Source organism: Coregonus clupeaformis, chromosome 8 (genome assembly GCF_020615455.1).
Source record: "Coregonus clupeaformis isolate EN_2021a chromosome 8, ASM2061545v1, whole genome shotgun sequence".
Classification (NCBI taxonomy): domain Eukaryota; kingdom Metazoa; phylum Chordata; class Actinopteri; order Salmoniformes; family Salmonidae; genus Coregonus; species Coregonus clupeaformis.
The window spans coordinates 12,274,581-12,299,889 of record NC_059199.1 but is presented as its reverse complement, the minus strand read 5'-3'; the positions used below and the strand labels follow the sequence as shown (position 1 = coordinate 12,299,889).

Genomic DNA, 25,309 nt, shown 5'->3' with positions numbered 1-25,309 from the left:
ATGCACATATACAAAGAAAGAAAGAAAGAGATAGAGAGAGAGAGAGAGAGAGAGAGAGAGAGAGAGAGAGAGAGAGAAAGAGAGAGCGACAGAGAGAGAGAGAATTATGGTTATACAATTTCTCTACACAATGTCATACGGTTCAAATCCTACTATCTGACATCTCTGTGTTACCTGGTGAAGAATGTGGTATGCCGTTCAACTCTATGATGTCAAACTTCAGCTGCTGGTTGGTTGGTAGTTTCCTTCCCTCTGCAGCATAGTCCCCCACCCCTACACATAGCTGTGGGAACTCATCTGTCACTGACACCAGTAACTCAAAGATAGGGAGCGGATCCGGTAGACATATGTCTATATGCTGAGAGAGGGAAAAAGCGTAGGAAGACCAATTTTACAAGTCTTACAGACATGGTTCATACACTACATGGCCAATAGTATGTGGACACCTGCTCGATAACGTCTCATTCAAAAATCATGGGCATTAACATGGAGTTGGTCCCCCCTTTGCTGCTACAACAGCCTCCACTATTCTGGGAAGGCTTTCCACTAGATGTTGGAACATTGCTGCGGGGGACTTGCTTCCATTCAGCCACAAGAGCATTAGTGAGGTCGGGCACTGATGTTGGGCGATTAGGCCTGGCTCTCAGCCGGAGTTCCAATTCATCCCAAAGGTGTTCGATCGGGTTGAGGTCAGGGCTCTGTCAAGGCTCCACACCGATCTCGACAAACCATTTCTGTGTGGACCTCACTTTGTGCACGGGGGCATTGACATGCTGAAACAGGAAAGGGCCTTCCCCAAACTGTTACCACAAAGTTGGAAGCACAGAATCGTCTAGAATGTCATTGTGTGCTATAGCGTTAAGATTTCCCTTCGGTGGAACTAAGGGACCTAGCCTGAACCATGAAAAACAGCCCCAGACCATTATTCCTCCTCCACCAAACTTTACAGTTGGCACTATGCATTCGGGCAGGTATCGTTCGCCTGGCATCCGCCAAACCCAGATTCGTCCGTCGGACTGCCAGATGGTGAAGTGTGATTCATCTCTCCAGAGAACGCGTTTCCACTGCTCCAGAGTCCAATGGCGGTGAGCTTTCCACCACTCCAACCGACGCTTGGCATTGCGCATGTTGATCTTAGACTTGTGTGCGGCTGCTCGGCCATGGAAACCCATTACCTGAAGCTCCCGACGAACAGTTATTGTATTGATGTTGCTTCCAGAGGCAGTGTGGAACTCGGTCGTGAGTGTTGCAACCGAGGAAAGACGATTTTTACGCGCTATGCGCTTCAGCACTCAGCGTTGCTCCTAGACGTTTTCGACTTCACAATAACAGCACTTACAGTTGACCGGGGCACCTCTAGCAGGGCAGAAATGTTGACAAACTGACTTGTTGGAAAGGTGGCATCCTATGATGGTGCCATGTTGAAAGTCACTGAGCTCTTCAGTACGGGCCATTCTACTGCCAATGTTTGTCTATGGAGAATACATGGTTGTGTGCTCGATTCTATAAACCTGTTAGCAACAGGTGTGGCTGAAATAGTCGAATCCACTAATTTGAAGGAGTGTCCACCACAGGAGGTCGTGGCACCTTAATTGGAGACGACGGGCTCGTGGTAATGGCTGGAGTGGAATCAGTGGAACGGTATCAAATACATCGAACACATGGTTTGATGCCATTCCATTCGCTCTGTTCCAGCCATTATTATGAGCCGTCCTCCCCTCAGCAGCCTCCACTGATGTCCACATACTTTTGGCCATGTAGTGTATTTGTATGGAATAATTGTACATTTTGTTATGTCGATACACACCTTGAGCTGCATGAACTTCTGCAGAGGCTCATACCACAAGAGTAGAATTAGACCTGACGGTACAGCCCCACACAGGAACGTGCTGTCTGTGTGGGGGTTCCTTGCTAGGAGAGAGGAGAAAGAGTGATTTTAATTGAATCAATTTCAGATAAATTGAATCAACTTTCTGTGTTGTGATTGTACATAGTGCAGTGCCAAATTTCACTTACCCACGCTGCATCTTCGACAGCCTTTAGTGTCTGGTATCTTCACAGTTACAGCATATTTCCTGCTGATGGACAATCATTATTAATTTTTTTACTTTAAATTAGGACTGGCACATATGTTGAAGACAAATTGAACCCGAACACATTGAGCCGCACGCGCGCGCACACACACACACACACACACACACACACACACACACACACACACACACACACACACACACACACACACACACACACACACACACACACACACACACACACACACACACACACACACACCCCCCTCTGCCTGTGGCTGATCCTCTCAGTGAAGCGGTTGGTACTGAGGGACAGGTGACTCTGTTTCTGCTGCTTGTGGCCTCTCTGCTCAAACAGAGCCGTCAGACTGTGGGAGTACAGCTGGGAAGACTTCCCTGGGGATGGGGGAGGAGAGGGGCGGAGAGGGGAGGAGAGGAATGGTAAGAACCCGTGTTCAAATTTAGCAGTGCTTGATTGAAAATGTATGCACTCACTAACTGTAAGTCGCTCTGGATAAGAGCGTCTGCTAAATGACTAAAATGTAAAATGTAATTGAGCTTGCCTGGTGCAATGGAACCAATGGAATAGTCTCAAAAGTGCAAACCCCGCTTGCCTGGTGCAATGGAACCAATGGAATAGTCTCAAAAGTGCAAACCCCGCCCACCTGGCACTCAAGCAAACACTCAAATACTATTTGAAACCAGGTCTGGTTTGGAGTAGTGGAGTTGATGGTGTAGGATCCTATGACCAACATGATAGGTGTGTGATTGGGATAGAGCTCTACCTGATACGGACATCAATACATTGTTCATGACATACAGCCAGGTACATTTTTGTGGGAGCAACTGTGGGGGAAGAGAGAGGTAAATGGCTCGGTAGAATAGTATTAGTGGTATGCTCTGGAATTCAACACAGACTACCCACATTAATTCATACTTTCCCACATTCATCAATATATGAACCGTTACCTTCTCCAGAGTGTCCTCATGGAGCTCATTGAGGTTGAGTGTGTAGACACCCTCTTCTGCCCCCAGTATAAGATACTGATCTGAGGAAGAGATAAGATAATGTCATGGCCATGTGTAATGACCTTACCTTAACCTCTTTAACCCGTTCTTTACCTCTAGTTTTAGGGAGAATCCAGGTGATAGCACAGTGGATGTTCAAAGGACAACCATTGAAGACTTTAGAGAAACAGGCACCCATCTATGAAACAAAACAATACACGTTTTATTATTATGATAACTAATTCTACATTGCTGTAAAATAGGCATGGTTAGACTAGTATAATTTGTCCAATGTCCATCTTAGCAAACCATTGTTGTAGTGGGCATTCCATCAAGCATTTGTGAGACCAATAGCCATTAGCTACATAGCCTGTTCATAAGCATGTGGAAATTGTGTTAGTTATTGATGCATCAGCTTCCTTGTACTGTTGTAGGGCACATGCTGTTAGACTAGATCTCTGCACTTACATGAACTTGAGGGGTAGGAGGGAGTCCATGACAATCAGCTCTCTAGAAATTAAACAGGGTTAAACACAACAACAACAAAAAAGAGGGATAACTGTGTAGTTCAAATGAGGATGTTGTTTAAATTCATGTCACAAAGCAGCGCCATAGGATCTGGCCATCTCTGAATTCTGTCCTCCTACATTAAATGTAACAAAAGGATGGTTTATTAAAGAGGATAAAGCAGAATGTATTGAAACATGTTATTAGGTTAACAAACCCCACACTTTCTGTCAGTACCAGGGTTGGTGTCAATTCCATTTCAATTCAGTCAGTTCAGGTAGTGAGTTTAAATTCCAATCAAAAAATGAATGGCACTTTACAACTTAATCCCTGAAAGTGTCTGAATTCACATTGAATTGAACCCCTATGTACTGGCTATGTACTGGCTATGTACTGGCTATGTACTGGTTGAGGCTACCGTCTACTGGTAGCCTCAAATCCATACTATGTGTTGAGGCCAACTGCCAATGCCATTCTCCAGCGTCAACATCTACAGCATGGATATGAGGCTATGTACAGATATGTAGTGAGGCAACATTGCCCTGTGTTTGAAACTCACAGAGTCCTCCATCTTCCTCCTTAGTGTGCGCCACTCTAGAGAGAGAGAGCTTTCCCTACTAGGTGAGGTCACCCCTCCTGTCTTCTTCTTCTCTGCCTGTACGGCGCCCCCCTCAGAAACACTGGGGTTACTACACCACTGTCTGCTGATGTCCTGAGTAGCAGAACACCTGGCCAAGACTGGAGAACCACACGAAGGAGGGACAAAACATTGTTCATGTTGAAACGGGTTGTCGATCCTAGCATAGATGGAAAAATCTATCAAGATTTGGATTAAAACACAACGAAGATATATAATTGAACATATCTGCAACAAGATGATTCTGAGATCATTGGCTTTAAAGTTCCGAACCCTCATTGGTTTGAACGGTGTCAGCTATTTATTTGTTGTATTATTTTGAACTTAACAACATTAATTGAGGTATTTAGAGTACTATATAGGTAGAGAACAAACATGCAGATAATAATTTGGGGGGTGCTTCTATTTTTCCTGTTACACACAAGTCTGTAATGTAAATGTTTAGTTTTCTTCATATCCCAACTCCCCCTGAGACACCCGCAGGGAGTGGGGTCACGGCCAGGGTTGCCATTGTACACCGCCCCTGGAGCAATTAGGGTTAAGTGCCTTGCTCAAGGGCACAGCTCCAGTATTTGAATCAGCAACCTTTCAATTACTGGCCCAACGCTCTAACCTCGAGGATACCTGCCGCATTAGAATATACTGCTGTCTAGGCAAATATGGAACAGTAATTCTGTTGTCAATACAAATATTGACATTAACAGACGTCCGAAAGTATTCACAACCCTTGACTTTTCCCACATTTTGTTACGTTACAAAGTGGGATTAAAATGGATTTAACTGTCATTTTTTGTCAATGATCTACACAAAATACACTGTAATGTCAAAGTGGAAGAAAAATTCTAAAACATTTTTTAAATGAATGGAAAACAAAACACTAATACGGTATATCTTGATTAGATAAGTATTCAACCCCCTCAGTCAATACATGTTAGTATCACCTTTGGCAGCGATTACAGCTGTGAGTCTTCCTGGGTAAGTATCTAAGAGCTTTGCACACCTGGATTGTACAATATTTGCCCATTATTCTTTTAAAAATTATTCAAGCTCTGTCAAGTTGGTTGTTGATCATTGCTAGATAGCCATTTTCAAGTCTTGCCAAAGATTTTTAAGCCAATTTAAGTCAAAACTGTCACTAGGCCACTCAGGAACATTCAATGTCGTCTTGGTAAGCAACTCCAGTATATATTTGGCCTTGCATGTTAGGTATTTGTCCTGCTGAAAGGTGAATTTGTCTCCCAGTGTCTGTTGGAAAGCAGACTGAACCAGGTTTTCCTCTAGGATTTTACCTGTGCTTAGCTCTATTCCGTTTATTTTTATCCAAAGAAATGTCCTAGTCCTTGCCGATGACAAGCATACCCATAACATGATGCAGCCACCATCATGCTTGAAAATATGAAGAGTGGTACTCAGTGATGTGTTGTGTTGGATTTGCCCCAAACATAACGCTAAAGTTAATTTCTTTGCCACATTTTTTGCTGTATTATTTTAGTGCCTTATTGCAAACAGGATACATGTTTTGGAATATTTTTTATTCTGTACAAGCTTCATTCTTTTCACTCTGTCATTTATGTTAGTATTGTGGAGTAACTACAATGTTGTTGATCCATCCTCAGTTATCTCCTATCACAGCCATTAAACTCTGTAACTTTTAAAATCACCATTGGCCTCATGGTGAAATCCCAGAGCGGTTTCCTTACTCTCCGGCAACTGAGTTAGGAAGGGCGCCTGTATCTTTGTAGTGACTGGGTGTATTGATACACTATCCAAAGTGTAATTAATAACTGCACAATGCTCAAAGGGATATTCAATGTCTGCCAATAGGTGCCTTTCTTTCAAACCATTGGAAAACGTCCCTGGTCTTTGTGGTTGAATATGTGCTTGAAATTCACTGCTCGACTAAGGGACCTTACATATAATTGTATGTGTGGGGTACAGAGATGGGGTAGTAATTTAAAAATCATATTAAACACTATTATTGCACACAGAGTGAGTCCATGGAACTTATGTGACTTGTTAAGCATATTTTTACACCTGAACTTATTTAGGCTTGCCATAACAAAAGGGTTGAATATTTATTGACTCAATACATTGAGCTTTTAATTTTTTTTAATTTGTAAACATTTCTAAAATCATAATTGCACTTTGACATTATGGGGTGTTGTCTGTAGACCAGTGACACATAATCTCAATCTAATCCATTTTAAATTCAGGCTGTAACACAACAAAATATGGAAAAAGTCAAGGGGTGTGAATACTTTCTGAAGGCACCCAGAACCAAATCAGTTGTCATGACAGCTTGACATATAACCTGTAAACATTGACTCTGTGTGTGGATGTTCCGTACCTGACGTGAAGTTGTTGGGTGTGCGAGTGGAGTCGGGCCCCAGGCTGGAGCTGGGGCCAAGGGTGAGGTCCTTGTCCTCCATCGTGGGACAAAAAGAGCTGATGGCAGGCAGGGAGGCTGTGGAAGGGCTGAATAACCCGCTCTTACTCCCACTTTTAGCCCCCTACACAACCAGAATCATTAGACAAAACACCATCACATAATGCAATAGGAAATAGCTGAAAGGTATAAAGGATTATCTTCTTATCTTCATATCTTGCATTACACTTTCTTGGTGTTCTGTTATTGATACTTACGCCAGTAGATGGCGCTCTCTTGATGGTTAAGCTCCTGGAAGAAGAAATTGTCAATGGTAATGTTAAAGGTACTACACATAGAAATTCTCTGAATTTCTCCCCTATGTGGAAGCTAGGTGAATTGCAACAGCACTAGGCTGCATTCCAAAAAAATGTCCCCCCTCCCCCGCATTCAATTTCCCCGTAACATGGCGGAGACTTGTGCTTGAGCCTTTTACTTTCGGTTTTGGTCCACCAGCTTCAAACAGCTGGAAAAACAACATTTGTGGTTTTTGAAAATATATTTCACATTGATTTAGATGGTACAATGATTCCCTACACTATTCTGTGTGTGTTTTCTCACATAAACTGAAATTGAGCGAACAGTGTCTAATTTTAGCAACCAGGAAATGGCAGAGCGATTTCCACAAGATAACCCAGCCACAAAGTCAGAACAGCTTTCCCATTTTTACAACAGATGCCAGCCCGGCGGGAGAAATCAATAGGCGAATATCACAGCCAATCACAACACTGGCGGGTAAGTAATACTGTGAAACACTATCATTCCACTATTACTGCAGATATATTATGGACATTTTCTTTAATTACAATGGTAAAGGGTTCAATTATGTTGGCTCTGGGCCTCCCAAGTGGTGCAGCGATCTAAGGTACTGCATCGCAGTGCTAGAGGCGTCACTACAGACCCGGGTTCGATCCCAGGCTGTGTCGCAGCTGGCCGCGACCGGGAGACTTGTGAGGCGGCCCAGCGTTGTACGGGTTAGGGGAGGGTTTGGCAGGCAGGGATGTCCTTGTCCCATCGCACTCTAGCGACTCCTTGTAGAGGGCCGGGCGCATACACGCTAAATTCGGTCGCCAGTTGTAAGGTGTTTCCTCCGACACATTGGTGCGAGCATTGTGTCAAGAAGCAGTGCGGCTTGACAGGGTCGTGTTTCGGAGGACGCATGGCTCTCGACCTTCGCCTCTCCCGAGTCCGTACGGGACAAGACTGTAACGACCAATTGGGGTAAAAAGTACAACAACAAAAAACAACAACAATTATGTTGGCTCTTAATAGGCCAAGATTTAGACCAGGGCAGGATCAATGAATTTCAAATATGCATACCCAACAATAATAATCAGTGATCAAATATGCTTTACTTCTTTATCAGATAATGTCAAGTATTCAAAAGGTATTCATTTCAATGTGATTAAACAAACTTCCACAGCTTCCTTGATAAGAGGCGTTGTCGCCGGGTAGAATACTGTTGAATAGTGTTTTTACAATGGGGGCTCTGCTGCCCTACCTCAGCTGCAGAGCTTCCTCCACACATTCCAACAGGCTCCTGAAACAAGAAGACAAGATGTTAATCTCTCTATCGAGCCACTAGTTCTGAGTACATGACGTGACAGAGCACCGTCTGTTCTGTGACAATGGGAGGGTTGGATCTAGTGTTCTCTGTTATGGATTGAGAGGATTTCCCATTATTGTTCTCCTGTGAACTTGCTCTAGTGGGGACATCAGGTGCATGTCCATACATACACTGACAGTAGATTTTAGATAATGCTACTAATATTGTTTGTTTGACGTAATGCTACCAATAGTAAACCGTGGAAGAGGAGCATCTTACGGTGACTCAGTTTCATCTTCTGAGACGTCCCAATCGTCTTCATACGAGCTTTGCTGAAATATTACGAAGAATCATCAACAACATACGCATCCATAATATCCCTATCAATAGAACTCATACATCTCCCAATCGCACTTCCCCAAATAGCCATTCTATGTTGACTTGACCTTTAACCCCAACATGTCAAACACAGGAAAGAAATGTGACTCACCATATCAGGATAAGGCTCTGTCACTTTCCTCAACAGAGGCCCAAACTTCACTTGGTCAACTAAGGGACACACAACTAAGTTAATCATGAGGGAAATGTACACTTAAATACAATGTATGTATTTAATAACTGCTGAGACTAAACATATTTTATAATATGGCATGATCATTTTATGTGACGAATTTACTATCAATGCCATTGGATAAAATCCAGGTTGACCTGCTATCCCACTGTCTGCTTATCATCACTTGTTACGTATTCAGATCGATTGGTAAACTAGTCTCATACTGAGCCCATATCACTGTGTTGCAGTAATACCATGTCATCTTTACCTCTCACCCCAGAAAACCCATAGGGATGCCCATACAAGAAGACTCACAACACCCCTCTCCACTACCACCATGTATTTGTTTTCGTGTTGACATGCTTGTCTAAATATATGCTGTCTTGTCCCTGGCTGCTGCAGAGTGGGCGCATTGTCCACCGTCACCACACCCTGTGTATGCTGTAAGCTCTCTGATAGGGCCTCCTGTAGCTCAGTTGGTAGAGCATGACGCTTGCAACACCAGGGTTGTGGGTTCGATTCCCACGGGGGGCCAGTATGGAAAATGTATGCACTCGCTAACTGTGAGTCGCTCTGGATAAGAGCGTCTGCTAAATGACTAGGATATGTAACAATAGTTCCTCAGTCCCCCCTCGTCCCCCCTCCTCGCTTGCCCCACCTCTACCCCCCAGGTCCACTCCTCACGTGTGGGCACGTCAGAGGACCACAGAGAGGGAACATGCCATGTGCGTGTGCAGGACAGTGACCTCTCTGTGTTGGGTGACTTGGTGACTTCATCTCCCCCTCCAAGTCTCAATGGGCTTCTTGTCACAGAGGTCAGGAGCCCAAGCGTGTTGTGTTGTGTCCTGCTCCATATGCCCCAGTTCCACACATTAGGCCAGTAAGGGTGATGTTGACCTCAACTCTCCACGAACACACAGACATACAGATAGATACGCACGCACACACACACACACCCACACACAAACACACAATCGACAATCAACACACATACACGCCCCCTCCCTAACTATAGATGAGTGATCACTTGAATTGCCGTGGGCAGATGTACCGTATCAACAGTAATAGCCAGACCACACTTCAGATGTTCAGTGCAGAAGGCCCTCATTGACATTATTCATTAGGATAGTTTTGCATATATGGGGGCATGAGTACTTCTTTAACCTCTTCACACATTGTTGTGATGATGCGTTGTGTGGACTGATGATGGGGTTTCAGTGTACGAATTGTATAGGGATTTGAAGACTCACACTGCTCTTCAGACAGAGACCTCTCTGCAGGCAGGTGTTTCCCTGCAGACTGGATCTTATCAGGAGCAGCTTCTCCATTCTAAAGACAAACACACACACACACACACACACACACACACACACACACACACACCGTTATACACTCACAGAAGAAATCACACTAGGACCAAGCAATGTTCCTGAGAGAGCCATGTGTTACAAAGCAAGTGTGTGTGTGTGTGTTTTGTGTGTGTGTGCGTGTGCATTCGGCGTGTATACTTGCATACTTGCATGTGTGTGTCTGTCTATGGTCACCTATCCTCACCTCCAGATCGTTGTCATCGTTGCTGTGTGTGGAGTGGAGGTCAGGGTTATTGGCCATGTCCAGCAGCTCAATAATCAGGTTACGGGTCAGCAACTGGGTCACAAACGGGTGCTGGTAAGACAACAAGAGATACAGCTAATGACCTATAGCTTTTATGTGGCACTACATCAATAAATCACTTCATCATTAGTTTCCTTGATCTCTCTCAGCTGTTGGGCCCCTATTAGGGGCACCTATAGAAATAAAGACAGGATCCTAGGATCGCTATGCTTTTAGCACCTCAGACAGAGGCTCTAGACCAAATCACATTTTATTTGTCACATGTGCTGAACACAACAGGGGTAGACCTTACCGTGAAATGCTTACTTACAAGCCCTTAACCAACAATGCAGTTCAAGAAATAGAGTTAAGAAAATATGTACTAAATAAAGTAAAGTAAAAAATAAAATAAAAAGTAACACAATAAAATCACAATATCGAGGCTATATACAGAGGGTACCGGTACCGAGTCAATGTGCGGGGCTACAGGTTAGTTCAGGTAATTTGTACATGTACAGTTGAAGTCGGAAGTTTACATACACTTAGGTTGGAGTCATTAAAACTATTTTTTCAACCACTCCACAAATTTCTTGTTAACAAACTATAGTTTTGGCATCTACTTTGTTCATGACACAAGTCATTTTTCCAACAATTGTTTACAGACAGATTATTTCACTTATAATTCACTGTATCACAATTCCAGTGGGTCAGAAGTTTACATACACTAAGTTGACTGTGCCTTTAAACAGCTTGGAAAATTCCAGAAAATGATGTCATGGCTTTAGAAGCTTCCGATAGGCTAATTGACATCATTTGAGTCAATTGGAGGTGTACCTGTGGATGTATTTCAAGGCCTACCTTCAAACTCAGTGCCTCTTTGCTTGACATCATGGGAAAATCAAAAGAAATCAGCCAAGACCTCCGAAAATAAATTGTAGACCTCCACAAGTCTGGTTCATCCTTGGGAGCAATTTCCAAACGCCTGAAGGTACCACGTTCATCTGTACAAACAATAGTACGCAAGTATAAACACCATGGGACCACGCAGCCGTGATACCGCTCAGGAAGGAGACGCATCTCCTAGAGATGAACGTACTTTGGTGCGAAAAGTGCAAATCAATCCCAGAACAACAGCAAAGGACCTTGTGAAGATGCTGGAGGAAACATGTACAAAAGTATCTATATCCACAGTAAAACGACTCCTATATCGACATAACCTGAAAGGCCGCTCAGCAAGGAAGAAGCCACTGCTCCAAAACCACCATAAAAAAGCAAGACTACGGTTTGCAACTGCACATGGGGACAAAGATTGTACTTTTTGGAGAAATGTCCTCTGGCCTGATGAAACAAAAATAGAACTGTTTGGCCATAATGACCATCGTTATGTTTGGAGGGAAAAAGGGGATGCTTGCAAGCCGAAGAACACCATCCCAACCGTGAAGCACGGGGGTGGCAGCATCATGCTGTAGGGTGGACTAGTGCACTTCACAAAATAGATGGCATCATAAGGATGGAAAATTATGTGGATATATTGAAGCAACATCTCAAGACATCAGTCAGGAAGTTAAAGCTTGGTCACAAATGGGTCTTCCAAATGGACAATGACCCCAAGCATACTTTCAAAGTTGTGGCAAAATGGCTTAAGGACCTCAATCCTATAGAAAATGTGTGGGCAGAACTGAAAAAGTGTGTGTGAGCAAGGAGGCCTACAAACCTGACTCAGTTACACCATCTCTGTCAGGACGAATGGGCCAAAATTCACCCAACTTATTGTGGGAAGCTTGTGGAAGGCTACCCGAAACGTTTGACCCAAGTTAAACAATTTAAAGGCAATGCTACCAAATACTAATTGAGTGTATGTAAACTTCTGACCCACTGGGAATGTGATGAAAGAAATAAAACCTGAAAGAAATCATTCTCTCTACTATTATTCTGATATTTCACATTCTTAAAATAAAGTGGTGATCCTAACTGACCTAAGAAATTTTACTAGGATTAAATGTCAGGAATTGTGAAAAACTGAGTTTAAATGTATTTGGCTAAGGTGTATGTAAACTTCTGACTTCAACTGTAGGTAGGGGTAAAGTGACTATGCATAGATAATAAACAGCGAGTAGCAGCAGAGTAAAATCAAAGGGGTGTAAATGTAAATAGTCCGGGTGGCCATTTGATTAATTGTTCAGCAGTCTTATGGCTTGGGGGTAGAAGCTGTTAAGGAGCCTTTTGGACCTAGACTTGGCGCTCTAGTACAGCTTGCCGTGCGGTAGCAGAGAGAACAGTCTATGACTGTTGGGCCTTCCTCTGACACCGCCTGGTATACAGGTGCTGGATGGCAGGAAGCTTGGCCCCAGTGATGTACTGGGCCATACGCACTACCCTCTGTAGCGCCTTATAATCAGATGCCGAGCAGTTGCCATACCAGGCAGTGATGCAACCGGTCAGGATGCTCTCGATGGTGCAGCTGTAGAACTTTCTGAGGATCTGGGGACCCATGCCAAATCTTTTCAGTCTCCTGAGGGGGAAAGGTGTTGTCGTGCGCTCTTCACAACTGTCTTGGTGTGTTTGGACCATGATAGTTTGTTGGTGATGTGGACACCGAGGACCTTGAAACTCTCAACCCTCTCCACTACAGCCCCATCGATGTGAATGGGGACATGTTTAGCCCTCCTTTTCCTGTAGTCTATGATCATCTCCTTTGTCTTGCTCACGTTGAGGGAGAGGTTGTTGTCAGCACCACAATGCCAGGTCTCTGACCTCTTCCCTATAGGCTGTCTCATCGTTGTCGGTGATCAGGCCTACCACTGTTGTGTCATCAGCAAACTTAATGATGGTGTTGGAGTCGTGCTTGGCCACGCAGTCGTGGGTGAACAGGGAGTACGGGATGGGACTTAGCACGCACCCCTGAGGGGTCCCCGTGTTGAGGTTCAGCGTTGCAGATGTGTTGTTGCCTACCCTTACCACCTGGAGGCGGTCCGTCAGGAAGTCCATGATCCAGTTGCAGAGGGAGGTGTTCAGTCCCAGGGTCCTTAGCTTAGTGATGAGCTTTGTGGGCACTATGGTGTTGAATGCTGAGCTGTAGTGAATGAACAGCATTCTCACATAGGTGTTCCTAATGTCCATGTGGGAAAGGGCAGTGTGGAGTGTGATTGAGATTGCGTCATATGTGGATCTGTTGGGGCGGTATGCGAATTGGAGTGGGTCTAGGGTTTCCGGGATGATGGTGTTGATGTGAGCCATGACCAGCCTTTCAAAGCACTTCATGGCTACCGACGTGAGTGCTAGGAGGCAGTAGTCATTTAGGCAGGTTACCTTCGCTTTCTTGGTCACAGGGACTATGGTGGTCTGCTTGAAACATGTAGGTATTACAGACTCGGTCAGGGAGAGGTTGAAAATGTCAGTGAAGACACTTGCCAGTTGGTCCGCTCATGCTCTGAGTACATGTCCTGGTAATCTGTCTGGCCCCGCGGCCTTGTGAATGTTGACCTGTTTAAAGGTCTTGCTCACATCGGCTACGGAGAGCGTGATCATACAGTCATCTGGAACAGCTGGTGCTCTCATGCATGCTTCAGTGTTGCTTGCCTCGAAGCGAGCATAAAAGTAATTTAGCTCATCTGGTAGGCTTGCGCCACTTGGCAGCTTGCGGCTGGGTTTCCCTTTGTAGTCCGTAATAGGTTGCAAGCCCTGCCACATCCGACGAGAGTCAGAGCAGGTGTAGCAGGATTCAATCTTAGTCCTGTATTGAAGCTTTGACTGTTTGATGGTTCGTCTGAGGGCATAGCAAGATTTCTTATAAGCATCCGGATTAGTGTCCTGCTCCTTGAAAGCGGCAGCTCTAGCCTTTAGCTCGGTGCAGATGTTGCCTGTAATCCATGGCTTCAGGTTGGGATATGTACGTACGGTCACTGTGGGGACGACATCGTCAATGCACTTATTGATGAAGCCAGTGACTGAGGTGGTATACTCCTCCCGGAACATATTCCAGTCTGTGCTAGCAAAACAGTCCTGTAGCGTAGCATCCGTGTCATCTGACCACTTCCGTATTGAGTGAGTCACTGGTACTTCCTGCTTTAGTTTTTGCTTGTAAACAGGAATCAGGAGGATAGAATTATGGTCAGATTTGCAAAATGGAGGGCGAGGGAGAGCTTTGTATGCGTCTCTGTATATGGAGTAAAGGTGATCTAGAGTTTAATTCCTCTGGTTGCACATGTGACATGCTGGTAGAAATTAGGTAAAACTGATTTAAAGTTTGCCTGCATTAAAGTCCCCGGCCACTAGGCACGCCGCTTCTGGATGAGCATTTTCTTGTTTGCTTATGGCCTTATACATTTCGTTGAGTGCGGTCTTACTGCCAGCATCGGTTTGTTGTGGTAAATAGACGGCTACAAAAAATATAGATGAAAACTCTCTTGGTAGATAGTGTGGTCTACAGTTTATCATGAGGTACTCTGCCTCAGGCGAGCAATACCTCGATACCTCCTTAATATTAGACATCGCGCACCAGCTATTATTGACAAATAGACACCCACCCCCAGCCCTCGTCTTACCAGACGTAGCTGTTCTGTCCTGCCGATGCACGGAAAACCCAGCCAACTGAATATTATCCGTGTCGTCGTTCAGCCACGACTCGGTGAAACATAAGATATTACAGTTTTTAATGTCCCGTTGGTAGGCTAGTCTCGAGCGGAGATCATCCAGTTTATTTTCCAATGATTGCACGTTGGCCAATAGAACGGATGGTAGAGGAGGGTTATCAACTCCCCGACATATTCTCACAAGGCACCCCGATCTCCACTCCCTGTATTTCTGTCTTTTTTTCACGCGAATGATGGGGATTTGGGCCTGGTCTCAGAGAAGCAGTATATCCTTCCCGTCGGACTCATTAAAGAAAAAATCTTCGTCCAGTTCAAGGTGGGTAATCGCTGTTCTGATATCCAGAAGCTCTTTTCGGTCATAAGAGTTGGTAGTAGCAACATTATGTACAAAATATGTTACAAACAATGCGAAAAAAACACACAAAATAGCACAGTTGGTTAGGAGCCCGTAAAACGGCAGCCATTCTCCGGCGCCCCCAGAGGCTCTGTCTATAACAATGGGGAGTATTGATTGTCTTTCAGGGGCTGTTCCTTATTGTAAGTCACTCTGGATAAGAGCGTCTGCTAAATGACGTAAATGTAATGTAAATGTAAATAAACCAGGTGGTTTGAGCCCTGAATGCTGATTGGCTGAAAGCTGTGGTATATCAGACCATATACCACAGGTATGACCAAAAATTCATTTTTACTGTTGTAATTACATTGGTAACCAGTTTATAATAGCAATAAGGTTAACGGCTGTATCCAGGCACTCCGCGTTGCGTCGTACATAAGAACAGCGCTTAGCCGTGGTATATTGGCCATATACCACACCCCCTCGTGCCTTATTGCTTAATTAATAATGCCTCAGGGAAAGAGAGAGTTGAGCAGAGTGCACAGTAGTGTACCTGCAGTAAGGTCTCGGCCGACGGCCTCTTCCTTGGGTTCTTAATGAGGGACATCTTCACAAAGCTCTGGAACCCTGCAGACCTTCAGAGAGAGAGGGGGAGGGCGAGAGAGATGAGACAGCAGAAACACATTCCCATCCTAGAGGACATGGATGCCTCGTTCAAAGAACAGTCTAGTGTCAGGAGGCTGCTTTTAGAGTACAGGTATGGCACAGATGATGCATTGTGAGATGTCTGAATTGTTTTGGGAATACGGTGTAATCATGTTCATCTCACCACTTGGTCTTGTCTTTGAGCCTGGGAGGCTGGAAGCTGCTTTTTGACATCAACATCAAGGCTCTGGAACACAGTTTTAATAGTTTGAAATGTCAACACGGTGGAAAACCTAGCCTGGTTGTAGAGATCTGTTTATAATGTGCTTAAGCCAACTCCTTTGTCATTCGCTGACATGTTTGGCATAACAATGAGCACTACAGAGGGGGTTGTCTGAAGCACAAACACATGTGCTACCAAAGTGTGGGAAATAGTTGAGTCACACACCAAGCTATTATACCATATTGAGGTATGTGGAAAACCCACATAACACATATCTATCTTCATCTCTCTCTCTTTTATCCAACTTTTTTGGATCTAAAGGAGTGAAGGAAAAAGGGATAGAATGGAAACTATTTATTGTTGAGGTTAAGGCTAGAGTCCAGAGGGGATTGGTATGGAGCCAAGTCTGTGTCCCTGTTTCTGCCTGGATATCTGGATCTGTTTCTGCCTGTCTGTGTCTCTGTCTGCCTCTGTCTCTGTCTCTGTTTGTGCCAGTGCCTGTGTCTGTGTCTGTGTCTCTGTCTGTGTCTGTGCCTCTGTATGTCTCTGTCTGTGTTTGTGTCTGTGTCTCTCTGTCTGTGTTTGTGTTTGTGTTTGTGTCTGTGTTTGTGTCTGTGCCTGTGCCTGTGTCTGTGTCTCACCTCATAGGGTGGAGGTCAAACATTGGCGGCTGGAGCTCTGCCAGCTCGATGGCCGTGATGCCCACTGCCCAGATGTCACACAGATGGTTGTACCCGCCCTTCTTCTCCACTGCTGCCACCTCCGGTGCCATCCTGGCATGGGTACATAAATACCAGCCAGATGAAATTAGTATTATAATAGTTATAATGCATTGTAAGACTTGTCATGAGCATGTATATAAAATATTATCATTTCATAATGATCCTGAAAGTTGTTCTGTTAGAAGACACATGTATGACTATGACCAGACCAATCAGTGTCTGCATAAAGAACCGACCAATCAGTGTCTGCTTAAAGCAGACTAATCAGTGTCTTCATAAAGAACAGACCAATCAGTGTCTGCATAATGAACAGACCAATCAGTGTCTGCATAAAGAAGTTAACTGATACGGTGAAAGTAAGCAGGAAGTATATATGTTTTCAATTAGAGTCATAACGTTGAAGGTCGTGGTTTGAGTTCAGTTATCTTACCAGTAGGGTGTTCCTATAAAAGACTTCCTCTTGGCTACAGAAGCACTGATCTCTGCAGCAACTCCAAAATCGGCTACAGGGAAACAGAGACAGAGAGTGAGAGACAGTCTAGTCGCTGAGGGAGACAGAATCCAGAATCCAATATGTCTTATGAGTGGTTTGTTTTTAGCACGCTAGTTAACCTCAAAGTTTTCGCAGACAGTGTGTGTGTGTGTGTGTGTGTGTGTGTGTGTGTGTGTGTGTGTGTGTGTATGATAGATGGTATAGAATAGATGTTCACTGACCCAGTTTGATGTCTCCTCGTTCTGTGATGAGGATATTCGCTCCCTATAGACAGATGGACACACACACACACACACACACACAAGCTCACAAAGATATAAAGACCGAAGAGCCACAGACTGACAACAATAACATACAGCTATGTCAAAATTATACCTTTATGTCCCTATGCATTTTACTTGTCTCATGCAGGTGGTACAAACCCTGTCAAAAAAAAAAACACAGAATCAGCTTGACAAATCTCTCAACCTCATCATTAGCAGAGATGGGCAAAAAAATACAAAATACAAAATACAATTCCAAAATATCCTAAAGACCAATGTATCAAAATAAAATACAAAATACTTTTGCTAAGTATTGTATTGAATTACAATACATAGAAATAGACCCTATATTATTTTCTATCAAGACTGTTGAAAAGTATTTAGAAAATACAAAATACAGCTCTTTAAAGTATCTTGTTACAAAATACATTGGACTGTAGTTCAGGCCACTGAAAGACAAACTACAAAATAATCAAAAGTAATTGAAATACTAATACTAATTTCAAATAGACGTAACAGAAATACTGCCCATCTCTCCCTACAAGCAGCCTCGTTACTGTTATTTTATTGTTGCTCTTTAATTATTATTTTTCCATTTTTATTTATTTATTGTTTACTTCAGTTTATTTAGTAAATACTTTCTTAACACTTATTTGTTCTTAAAACTGCATTGTTGGTTGAGGGCTTGTAAGTAAGCATTTCACTGTAAGGTCTACACCTGTTGTATTCAGCGCATGTGACAAATATAATTTCATTTGATTTGATTTTATGGAGCCAGTCACAACACAACAGTGAGCAACAAACAGGGCTGGCTCCAGGCATAAGCAACACAACAAACAGGGCTGGCTCCAGGCATAAGCAACATAGCCAGTCACTTAGGGCCCCCGGCCCATAGTGGGCCCCCGACCTCCCCTACAAAAAAAAATACATATTTTTGGGGAACTCAGTCTAGGTCTCAACTTACTGTTAAGAGTTTTGGTTGTGCATTTGAAATTTGGTTGTGCATCAGAGGTTTTTCACTTGTTTAGCCAGTCACTGACAGTCACTCAATTAGCCATGTCAGCAAAACATTTTTTGATTGGTAGGTTAGTCTAACCAAATCTCCCAAAAGGCTAGAGCTGGCCCTGGCAACAAACACAAACTGCTGACATGAATAAGGGAGGTAATGTTATGTTGCTGTGCTGTGTGTGGTGCCACGAAACTTGATGCATCGCTTTCCTGTGGTTAGAAAGACGTGTGATTATACTGTGACTGTATCCCCCAGTTAGGAAAGTGACAGAGCTCATATCTTATATGACTGACTAACCTGGAGGGTTTCTCTGCAGATGTAGGCTATCTGCTTCTCCTTGAACGGCCCAGTCACTGTGGAAATACCAGTAGAGACCTGAGATTAATGGCACATATAAGGGAGGGTGGAACATCGATGACTTTCAAGTCAGGTAAATTCTGTTTTAGCTGTGCGTACCGTGGTAAATGTCTTGTAACGACCCCCCTCCACAGTACTCCATGCATATCCATAATTTAGTGTTCCTGCAAAAATTAGAGATACACAGTTTTATTATCAGTCTTTTGTCATTGCCTTCTGTTCCTTTGGCTTTCCAGACTAAAAAAGGGTGTTTACATCCAAATATGGATTATAGGTCATTTTTAGACAGATTTCTGAGAACTTGGCGGTAGAGAACTGAGTCGAAGAGTTTTACAATCCAAACAAATCACATTATTATCTGATCTTGAAATGTTACAGAGGTAACGACCCTAAAAAGGAGAAAACCTTGAGCTAAATCAATTTTAAAGTCAGTGACAGTGTGTGTGTGTATGTGTGCGCGTGCATATTGTATGTTTCTCCCTATGTGTTTGTTAGTGACCTCTATCAACAACATAACTTTTTTGTATGTATCAACTTCATTTTGAGCGCTATATTATCTGTGGTGTGGGAGAGAATGTTGCATTCTGTGTCCTAGTAGTGGCTGTTTGAGATAATAGTGGAATTCGACACATCAAAGAACACATCCAAGAACACTCACAATCCAAGGAATTCCATGGATGGACGTGGACTCTCATGAAACTTAAACATGTACCTGTGATAGCTGCCGAAATAGGCCACAATGTTCTTGTACCTGTGATAGCTGCCGAAATAGGCCACAATGTTCTTGTGTTTACATTCCTTCATCATAGTGATCTCCTGCTGGATGGATGTGATGTCATCACCTGAACAGAGAGCATGCAGGTCACGTGACCAATCAGAGACACACAGATTTAGGCAATGTATTTCCTGACATCTCAACACTAACACTGATATTAGTACTATAACTACTACTACTACTACTACTACTACTGCTACTGCTGCTACTACTGCTACTGCTGCTACTGCTACTACTACTGCTGCTAATACTACTACTACTAGTACTACTATTACTACTACTACTACTACTACTACTACTATTGTTGCTACTACTACTACTACGACTGATACTAGTAATAGAACTACTACTATTACTGATACTACTAATATAACTACTACTACTACTGATACTAGTACTAGAACTACTACTACTACTACTACTACTACTACTGATACTAGTACTAGAACTACTACTACTACTGCTACTAGTAGTACTAGAACTACTACTACTACTGCTACTAGTAGTACTAGAACTACTACTACTACTGCTGCTAGTAGTACTAGAACTACTACTACTACTGCTGCTGCTGCTAATACTAGTAGTAGTTAACTCACTGTATCACACACACAATAGATTGTTTAAAAATAGTTAAGAATAACTACACAAAGTATGCATGAAGGCAAAACATGCAAGAAATTACCCATAATACAGGTCTGACAACACTGAGCTGTTCACTTACCAGGATCCAGTTTTACTATTTTGATGGCTGCCATTGCTGAACTCCTGATGTTGCGAGCCTGAAAGAAAGGGTAAAGTTAGCTGTGAGTGATTACTAGTGTGAACTTTCCTGTGAACTTTGCTACAGAGTATACAGGCTACAGAACGCCATATATTAGTCAGCACTAGACACCATTAGAGTGGAACAAAACCAACAGTAATCAATGTTTCCTTACGGCTATTGCATCAACTTGCTGATGACTCCTTGCAATTGCTCTATTTACAACAGTCTATTATCTGTTTTCTCTCTAGCTTGTTTCTAAATGCATTTTCATCTCTGTTTGGAGGTCTGCCACATTCCTCACATCACTATAGGAAGCCCTGGGCATCCATCCAAGACCCAAACCCCATAGTCAGCCATCTTGATGATAAAAGACCCAATATTAGTTTGTTCCTGGTTTTCTGGCCCGGCTGGTCACCTGTTATCTCTGACCTTCAGCTTCACCTTGGATTGATACAACAGCAGGAGACAGGGTGTGCTGGATGGTGAGAGGTCTGTTGGTGAGAGGTCTGTTGGTGAGAGGTCTGTTGGTGAGAGGTCTGTTGGTGAGGGTTCTGTTGGTGAGAGGTCTGTTGGTGAGAGGTCTGTTGGTGAGAGGTCTGTTGGTGAGAGGTCTGTTGGTGAGAGGTCTGTTGGTGAGAGGTCTGTTTGTGAGGGTTCTGTTGGTGAGAGGTCTGTTGGTGAGAGGTCTGTTGGTGAGAGGTCTGTTGGTGAGAGGTCTGTTGGTGAGAGGTCTGTTGGTGAGAGGTCTGTTGGTGAGAGGTCTGTTGGTGAGAGGTCTGTTGGTGAGAGGTCTGTTGGTGAGGGTTCTGTTGGTGAGAGGTCTGTTGGTGAGAGGTCTGTTGGTGAGAGGTCTGTTGGTGAGAGGTCTGTTGGTGAGAGGTCTGTTGGTGAGAGGTCTGTCTGTTCTACACAGTCCCAGGGTGCGTCCGAAGTAGCACCCTCAAATCAAATTGTATTTGTCACATGCGCCGAATACAACAGGTGTAGACTTTACCGTGAAATGCTTACTTATGAGCCCTTTCCCAACAATGCAGAGTTAAAAAGTAAGAAAATATTTGCAAAATCAAATAAATAAAGGAAATAGTAATACAATAAAATAACTATAAAGAGGCTACATACAAGGAGTACCGGTACAGAGTCAATGTGCATGGCTACAAGGTAGTTGAGGTAACTGAGGTAATATGTACATGTAGGTAGAGGTAAAAGTGACTAAGCAGTCAGGATAGATAATAAATAGAGTAGCAGCAGCAGCGTATGTGAAGAGTGTGAAAGAGTATCTAAGTGTGTGTGTCTGTGTGGTGTCAATATGCATGTGTGTACGTACAGTGCATTCGGAAAGTATTCAGAGCCCTTCACTTTTTCCATATTTTGTTACAGCCTTATTCTAAAACACACAATACCCCATCATGACAAATCCAAAACAGATTTTTAGACATTTTGGCAAATGTACTAAAAAATAAAAAATGTAAATACCTTATTTACATGTATTCAGACCCTTTGCTATGAGACTAGAAATTGAGCTCAGGTGCATCCTGTTTCCATTGATCATCCTTGAGATGTTTCTACAACTTGATTGGAGTTCAATTGATTGGACATGATTTTGAAAGGCACACGCCTGTCTATATAAGGTCCCACAGTTGACAGTACATGTCAGAGCAAAAACCAAGCCATGAGGTCGAAGGAATTGTCCGTAGAGCTCCGAGACAGGATTGTGTCGAGGAACAGATCTGGGGAAGGGTACCAAAACATTTCTGCAGCATTGAAGGTCCCCAAGAACACAGTGGCCTCCATCATTCTTAAATGGAACAAGTTTTGAACCACCAAGACTCTTCCTAGAGCTGGCAGCCCGGCCAAACTGAGTAATCGGGGGAGAAGGGCCTTGGTCAGGGAGGTGACCAAGAACCTGAAGGTCACTCTGACAGAGCTCCAGAGTTCCTCTGTGGAGATGGGAGAACCTTTCAGAAGGACAACCGTCTCTGCAGCACTACACCAATCAAGCCTTTATGGTAGAGTGGCCAGACGGAAGCCACTCCTCAGCAAAAGGCACGACAGCCCACTTGGTTTGCCAAAAGGCCTCTAAAGGACTCTCAGACCATGAGCAACAAGATTCTCTGGTCTGATGAAACCAAGATTGAACTCTTTGGCCTGAATGCCAAGCGTCATGTCTGGAGGAAACCTGGCACCATCCCTACAATGAAGCATGGTGGTGGCAGCATCATGCTGTGGGGAAGTTTTTCAGCGGCAGAGGCTGGGAGACTAGTCAGGATCGAGGGAAAGATGAACGGAGCAAAGTACAGAAAGATCCTTGATGAAAACCTGCTCCAGAGCGCTCAGGATCTCAGACTGGGGCGAAGGTTCACCTTCCAACAGGACAACGACCCTAAGCACACAGCCAAGACAGAGCAAGAGTGGCTTCGGGACAAGTCTCTGAATGTCCTTGAGTGGCCCAGCCAGAGCCCGAACTTGAACCCGATTGAACATTTCTGGAGAGACCTGAAAATAGCTGTGCAGCGACACTCCCCATCCAACCTGACAGAGCTTGAGAGGATCTGCAGAGACAAATGGGAGAAACTCCTCAAATACAGGTGTGTGCAAAGCTTGTATCGTCATACCCAAGAAGACTCGAGGCTATAATCGCTGCCAAAGATGCTTCAACAAAGTACTGAGTAAAGGGTCTGAATATTTATGGGAATGTGAGAGTTCCGTTTTTTATTTCTTTATAATTTTGCAAAAATGCCTATAAACCGGTTTTTGCTTTGTCATTATGGGGTATTGTGTGTAGATTGATGAGGGGAAAAAACTATTGTATACATTTTAGAATAAGGCTGTAGTGTAACAAAATGTGGGAAAATGTTGTGTGTGTGTGAGCGTATGTAGTGTGTGAGTGTGTGTGTGTGTGTTGGTGTGTCAGTGTAGTATGTGTGAGTGTGTGGGTAGAGTCCAGTGAGTGTGCATAGAGCCAGTGCAAGAAGTCTGGGTAGCCATTTGATTAACTGTTCAGCAGTCTTGTGGCTTTGGGGTAGAAGCTTTTTCAGGAGCCTTTTGGTTCCAGACTTGGCACTCTGGTACAGCTTGAGAGACCATTTTTAGGGCCTGGATGGCAAGGAGCTCATCCCCAGTTATGTACTGGGCCGTACACATTACCCTCTGTAGCGCCTTGTGGTCGGACGCCAAGCAGTTGCCATACGAAGCGGTGATGCAGCCAGTCAAGATGCTCTCAATGGTGCAACTGTATAACTTTTTGAGAATCTGAGGGCCCATGACAAATCTTTTCAGCCTCCTGAGGGGGAAGAGGCGTTGTCATGTCCTCTTCACGACTATGTTGGTGTGTTTGGACAATGATAGGTCCTTAGTGATGTGGACACCGAGGAACTTGAAGCTCTCCAGGGTGTCTGGGATGATGGTGTTGATGTGAGCCATGAACAGCCTTTCAAAGCATTTCATGGCCACAGATGTGAGTGCTACGGGACAATAGTCATTTAGACAGGTTACCTTGGCGTTCTTGGCCACAGGGACTATAGTGGTCTGCTTGAAACATGTAGGTATTACAGACTGGGTCAGGGAGAGGTTGAAAATGTTAGTGAAGACACTTGCCAGCTGGTCAGTGCATGCTCTGAGTATGCGTCCTGGTAAATCCATCCGCCCTTGTGAATGTTAAACTGTTTAAAGGTCTTACTCACATTGGCTACGGTGAGCGTGATCACAGAGTCATCCGGAACAGCTGGTGCTCTCATGCATGGTTCAGTGCATAGAAGGTTTTTAGTTCGTCTGGTAGGCTCGCGTCACTGGACAGCTCGCGGCTGGGTTTCCCTTTGTAATCCGTGATAGTTTGCAAGCCCTGCCACCTCCAATGAGCATCAAAGCCAGTGTAGTAGGATTTGATCTTGGTCCTGTATTGACGCTTATGACAGACCTAGAGCCTTAAGTGTCAAGGTCAGCGACATGGTTTATATTGGGACATCAGCCGTTACGTAAGAAGTGCTGAGGGAAAAGTCCCTGCTTTTGAATCCAAAGGATGTTGTTTACAACGTCCATCATTTCCTCCTGGTTTATCCTGTAAATATGTATTGCTCCCATTCTTTCAGAAAGGTCAAACGTTGAAGTGAAGTCAGGTTTTAAGGTCCTTAGCTCTACCTATTAAAAACAAGCATAGAATCAGCCTAAGGGCCATCAGGTTGCCTGTAAACAAAACCTGATGCTTGGCTACACCGAATTCCTGTTTTTTCCCCCACTGTTATACCAGAGCACTTCCTGTGACTAAAGTGACAGTAATGTCTCTTTAAGGTTCGTCACTGGCCAGCCTGAAATAACAGTTTGTTGTGGGATAGAGTTACAGACAATGGGAATGAAAAGAAAACTTCACCACCACTTTGATCAAGGTTCCAAAAGTTCATTCTCACATAGCTTGATTGAATCAGAGTGGAAATTACATACAACAAAAACACAGAGCTTTTCCGTATTATCATTTCAGATGCGTGTTGCATTAAACTGGCCTCAAATCATTAATGATATTCAGTGAGAGATAGATAGGCCCACAACTGCAGCAACAGCCCAAATGGTAGTGTGTGTGTGTGTGTGTGTGTGTGTGTGTGTGTGTGTGTGTGTGTGACTGGGCTATACAGTGCTGCTGCTGGTTTGTGAAACGTTTTTCTGTTTTGTGGGTTTCCCCCACCATCGAACCTCAGGCAATCTCAGTCAGGTCATAACAAGTATATAAATATGAATGTAAGTACGTACACCTCATCCACACCAGAATACAAGACAAAAGGAACTATTCACTCATAAAAGAAACCACCTAATGGGGTCTTTGCGATTATCAGGAAATCTAACC

At 43.8% G+C, this 25,309-nt stretch overlaps 1 protein-coding gene across 2 annotated transcripts in view; it reads right to left on the bottom strand.

The window, feature by feature from the left end:
- LOC121571108 (mitogen-activated protein kinase kinase kinase kinase 2) overlaps positions 1-25,309 on the bottom strand; it is a 28,827-nt gene that overhangs the window by 1,842 nt on the left and 1,676 nt on the right. The window contains exons 2-27 of one of the 2 annotated variants that reach the window (XM_045221795.1): positions 20,437-20,494; positions 19,692-19,782; positions 19,040-19,104; positions 18,881-18,936; positions 17,687-17,734; positions 17,533-17,575; positions 17,249-17,321; positions 16,738-16,869; positions 16,058-16,120; positions 15,782-15,863; positions 10,264-10,374; positions 9,960-10,038; positions 8,647-8,705; positions 8,436-8,488; positions 8,112-8,150; positions 6,829-6,862; positions 6,533-6,695; positions 4,108-4,286; positions 3,510-3,551; positions 3,156-3,240; positions 3,003-3,082; positions 2,819-2,879; positions 2,296-2,429; positions 2,017-2,074; positions 1,808-1,911; positions 175-358 (exon numbers count right to left, since the gene is read on the bottom strand). In XM_045221795.1, coding sequence (XP_045077730.1) covers positions 175-358; positions 1,808-1,911; positions 2,017-2,074; positions 2,296-2,429; positions 2,819-2,879; positions 3,003-3,082; positions 3,156-3,240; positions 3,510-3,551; positions 4,108-4,286; positions 6,533-6,695; positions 6,829-6,862; positions 8,112-8,150; positions 8,436-8,488; positions 8,647-8,705; positions 9,960-10,038; positions 10,264-10,374; positions 15,782-15,863; positions 16,058-16,120; positions 16,738-16,869; positions 17,249-17,321; positions 17,533-17,575; positions 17,687-17,734; positions 18,881-18,936; positions 19,040-19,104; positions 19,692-19,782; positions 20,437-20,494 — 2,176 coding nt within the window. Of the gene's footprint in view, positions 1-174; positions 359-1,807; positions 1,912-2,016; positions 2,079-2,295; positions 2,430-2,818; positions 2,880-3,002; positions 3,083-3,155; positions 3,241-3,509; positions 3,552-4,107; positions 4,287-6,532; positions 6,696-6,828; positions 6,863-8,111; positions 8,151-8,435; positions 8,489-8,646; positions 8,706-9,959; positions 10,039-10,263; positions 10,375-15,781; positions 15,864-16,057; positions 16,121-16,737; positions 16,870-17,248; positions 17,322-17,532; positions 17,576-17,686; positions 17,735-18,880; positions 18,937-19,039; positions 19,105-19,691; positions 19,783-20,436; positions 20,495-25,309 lie in introns of both variants that reach the window. The other variant, XM_045221794.1, reaches the window with a different exon arrangement.